This window comes from Octopus bimaculoides, chromosome 9 (assembly GCF_001194135.2).
Source record: "Octopus bimaculoides isolate UCB-OBI-ISO-001 chromosome 9, ASM119413v2, whole genome shotgun sequence".
Lineage (NCBI taxonomy): Eukaryota > Metazoa > Mollusca > Cephalopoda > Octopoda > Octopodidae > Octopus > Octopus bimaculoides.
The window spans coordinates 49,442,149-49,446,162 of record NC_068989.1 but is presented as its reverse complement, the minus strand read 5'-3'; the positions used below and the strand labels follow the sequence as shown (position 1 = coordinate 49,446,162).

The window sequence follows — 4,014 nt, the reverse complement described above, 5'->3', positions numbered from 1 at the left end:
TTTCTGTTAGATTCTTGCATAAAAAGTAATTTCTTTGTAAAATCCATTTGTGTTTGCCATTGAGAATAAGAATATGTGTTCATCATATAGATTTCAACGAGATTCTTGTTACATGCCATTAAGAATCTTATACACTCTTATCTGGCCAGGAATTGGATGGGTTGTCTTCATCGAGAGCTGAAAATCATAGAAAAATTTGTGAAAAATCTATTACAAAGATGTAAGATACTATTTTTATTTTATTTAATATCAAGCCAAATTTATAATTGGGAATTATCTTACACATTCATGCTCATTCATAATCACACACGTGTTAGATACATATCCAATATCACATACACATATACATACACATCCTTAATCATACACTCATGAACATACTCATTCATAATCACATGCACATATACATGCATACATACATACATAAATACATCACATAATTATGCACACATTAACATTTGCATCCATTTATGTTTGTGTATGCATGGTTATCAATATGAACTGTTCTAGACGTTAATCTTTTTGCAAGCTGTTGAAACTTTGAGAAACAGTCACATTATATATTTGAGAAAAAGTAATCTAGTGGAAATGGTTACAGACCTTTATTCAGTACCAAAAGTAGTGCAGAAAAAAAAGGGTAAAAAGAAAAAAATTCTGATGTGGATTGACTTTCAAAAAGAATGAAAAACTAAAATTTTAAAAAATATTTAAAAATTTAGAAAATGAAATATAGTGTTCAATCATAATTCAACTTGACTTAGATTATTGGTTCCTTCTAAAATAAATTCCCATGCCTATTTTAAGAAATTTCTTGAAAATTTGATTAATGGATTTGAAAGAACATAAGTTCCTATATAAGTAATTAAACATTATTGTTAAACAGAATTTACAATTGCATCACTCGCCTATTATCTTTTTCTTTTATTTATATATATTTTTCTTATATTATTTTTACAGTGTGTGTGATGATTTATATACGTCTGCGCTGATTTATGTGAATTTGCATACATGTTTATTTATTGAGCTTTATTTATGTGATTTTTCAGGTTAAAGCTAGTATGTCTGCAACCATTTTTGCGTGTATGTGTGTGTATATATATATATATATATATATAATATATGTGCATGCACACACATATATGCATATATATATATACATATATATATATATATATATATAATACTGAGATGACTTCTATTGTGTGTGTGTGTGTGTGTGTGTGTGTGTGTGTGTATATAATTGATTTTCATGATTCTTTTTTTCTGAGAATTATCTAAAGTGAGCTTTTAAACAATATTGTTTTTTCTTTGTTTAGTTACCTGATGCCACTTAATGCAGAAGCATGACAATATTTAGTAGGCCACTGGTTACTTATTTTAAAAGTAGTTATTTTATACATTTTTAATCTTATTTTTATCGTTACTTTTCAACAGCGTAACAAATATATAAAGATTTAAAACATTTAGTTGGAAATCTTTGCTTGAACATTATTGAATATTTAAAAATAAGTTAAAAAGAAACATCAATCTAAGTCTGAAGAATTTCTAATGGAAGATTTCTAAAAATTTATTTTTACCAACTTTTTTTTTCCTTTTTATATTCCTAAAGAGAATTCAATTTTCCACGTTAAACAATACAGAATCTATCAGCTGGTTTCGTGTTCTAATGCTCATCAGGGGAGCTCTAAGTATGTTTCCAATTTCTTTTTCTTTTCTACCTTGGAAATCATTTCAACATAAACCAGACTGTTTTTTTATGCAAAAGATCTGATGGATAAACCATTATTAATATCATCTTGTTTTCATTCTCCTGTCTGTATTTCATTTTTAACTAAGAAAGAAAGTGGTAAAAATCCTATGTTACAATCCAACTTCCCAGATCATACCACTACTCATGGTTAACCTTTTACCAACATACAGTATATTTTTATTTATTCATTTATAGACTAGATGGTCTATGGAATTTACACCATTGTTAGAAAATATTATAGTACTGGTTAACCTTTTAACTTGATATTCAATGCAAGAAGGCCAATTTTAGCAGTATGTGCATATAATGCAAATGGATAATGTGTGTTGAGTGAGTAATGTTCTGTGAAGTAGCAGTAGTGAGTATCTGTGGGCAGAGAAGAGCCAATGAAAATTTTGAGATACTTGCATCTGGCTTAGGAATGTTAAGCTACACTTATGAATTGTCACAATATACATGCAAATAGGCTATCTTGTAAACTTGTTCAACACATGTGAAGATGGGGAAAAATATGTTAATATGTTAATGATAGGATCATCTAGATGTTTTATTAAGCAACAGAAATGTGATATTGCTTACATTGAAAACAAAGAACTAAAAATATAGAATATATTTATGACCAATGTAATTCTAATGAACGTCACATAATTCTTGTAACTTTACCAGCTTCATAGATTGTCTCAAATCATCATTCTCAGGAATTGTATATGCCTAGCATTGCCAAAACTGCAGTTTCCTCTTCAAAATCAACATGTGAGTTATGTTTTAAAAATTTGTTGGCTTATCTTAAATAAATACATATATCACTGAGATCTTACGAGTGGCTGTGTGGTAAGTAGCTTGCTTACGAACCACATGGTTCCGGGTTCAGTCCCACTGCAGGGCACCTTGGGCAAGTGTCTTCTACTATAGCCTTGTGAGTGGATTTGGTAGATGGAAACTGAAAGAAGCCTGTCATATATATATATATATATGTGTGTGTGTGTGTGTGTGTATATATGCTTGTGTCTGTGTTTCGTCCCCTCACCATTGCTTGACAACCAATGCTGTTGTGCTTACGTCCCCGTAACTTAGCGGTTTGGCAAAAGAGACCGATAGAATAAGTACTAGGCTTACAAAGGATAAGTCCTGGGGTCGATTTGCTCAACTAAAGGCGGTGCTCCAGCATGGCCACAGTCAAATGACTGAAACAAGTAAAAGAGTAAAAGAGATTCCTTAAGCATTAAGAAGAAATGGTTTTTATTTCTTCTTTTAGAAGAAAATCTTTTTGCATCTTTGTTTCTCTTATATAGGACTGTAACCATATTGCAGTACTGGCTTGAAGGGTTTAGTTGAACATTTCAACCCCAATACTTACTTTAAATCTGATACTTATTCTATTGTTCTTTTTGTCAAACTGTTAAGTTACAGGGACATGAACCAGCCCACTCCAGTTGCTAAGTGTTCAGAGACAAAGATCTGTGCTCAAATGCACACAGTGGGCTTCCATATAGTTTCCATCTACAAAATTCGTTCATGAAGCATTGCTTAAACCAGGGGTATAGTAGAAGGTGCTTGCCTCAAGTGCTGCACAGTGGGACAGAATCCCAAACTATGTGATTGTGAAGGAAGCTTCTTTATCACACAGTCATGTTTGCTCCTATATGACATCCAGGCCTGTGCTTATGCTTAATTTTCCAAACCATTCACGAATACTTTCATAGATTAATTTGTATCTTCTTTGTGTTTCTATTGTGGCTACAATGGACTCCATTAGTATGAGCTCCTTGTTATACTTTTAATTGTTAGTAAATCAATTTTGTGCATCTATTTCTGTGTTTAATGTCTTTATTTTTTATTAAGCTCTACATAAAACACTGTTCTAAAACCTCAAAGCTATGGCTTTTTTCTTGTCTATATGTTCTTACAAGAAGCTACACTTTAAATAAAATATAAAGCATTTATTGTGTGGACTCATTAATGGAAAGAAAAGTCTAAATATGCTTCTCCATCAAATGGCTTTTTTCTTAGCATGTGTATATATTCAGAAATTAGTTATTTCATAGCTCCTGTCTTTCTTAAACCTTTTATAGCTATATTGAATGAAATACACTGTTTCAATTAAGATTTTCAAAGTAACCAAGAACATAGAAGGATTTTGTTAAACCATTTATTAAACTGTTTATTATTATTATTATTATTATTATTACTATTATTATTATTATTATTATTATTATTAAACTGTTTATAATGGAAGTATGTAATTGACTCTTTAGAATGGACAG

The 4,014-nt window shown here is 30.4% G+C and overlaps 1 protein-coding gene across 7 annotated transcripts in view; it reads left to right on the top strand.

The window, feature by feature from the left end:
- LOC106868354 (N-acetylated-alpha-linked acidic dipeptidase 2) overlaps positions 1-4,014 on the top strand; it is a 1,027,134-nt gene that overhangs the window by 79,543 nt on the left and 943,577 nt on the right. Inside the window, exon 1 of one of the 7 annotated variants that reach the window (XM_052970675.1) lies at positions 142-220. The exons of the other annotated variants lie outside the window; for them this stretch is intronic. Within the exon in view, the coding sequence (XP_052826635.1) occupies positions 157-220 (64 nt within the window). The 5' untranslated portion in view covers positions 142-156. Of the gene's footprint in view, positions 1-141; positions 221-4,014 lie in introns of those variants that run through there. 7 annotated transcript variants of the gene reach the window in all.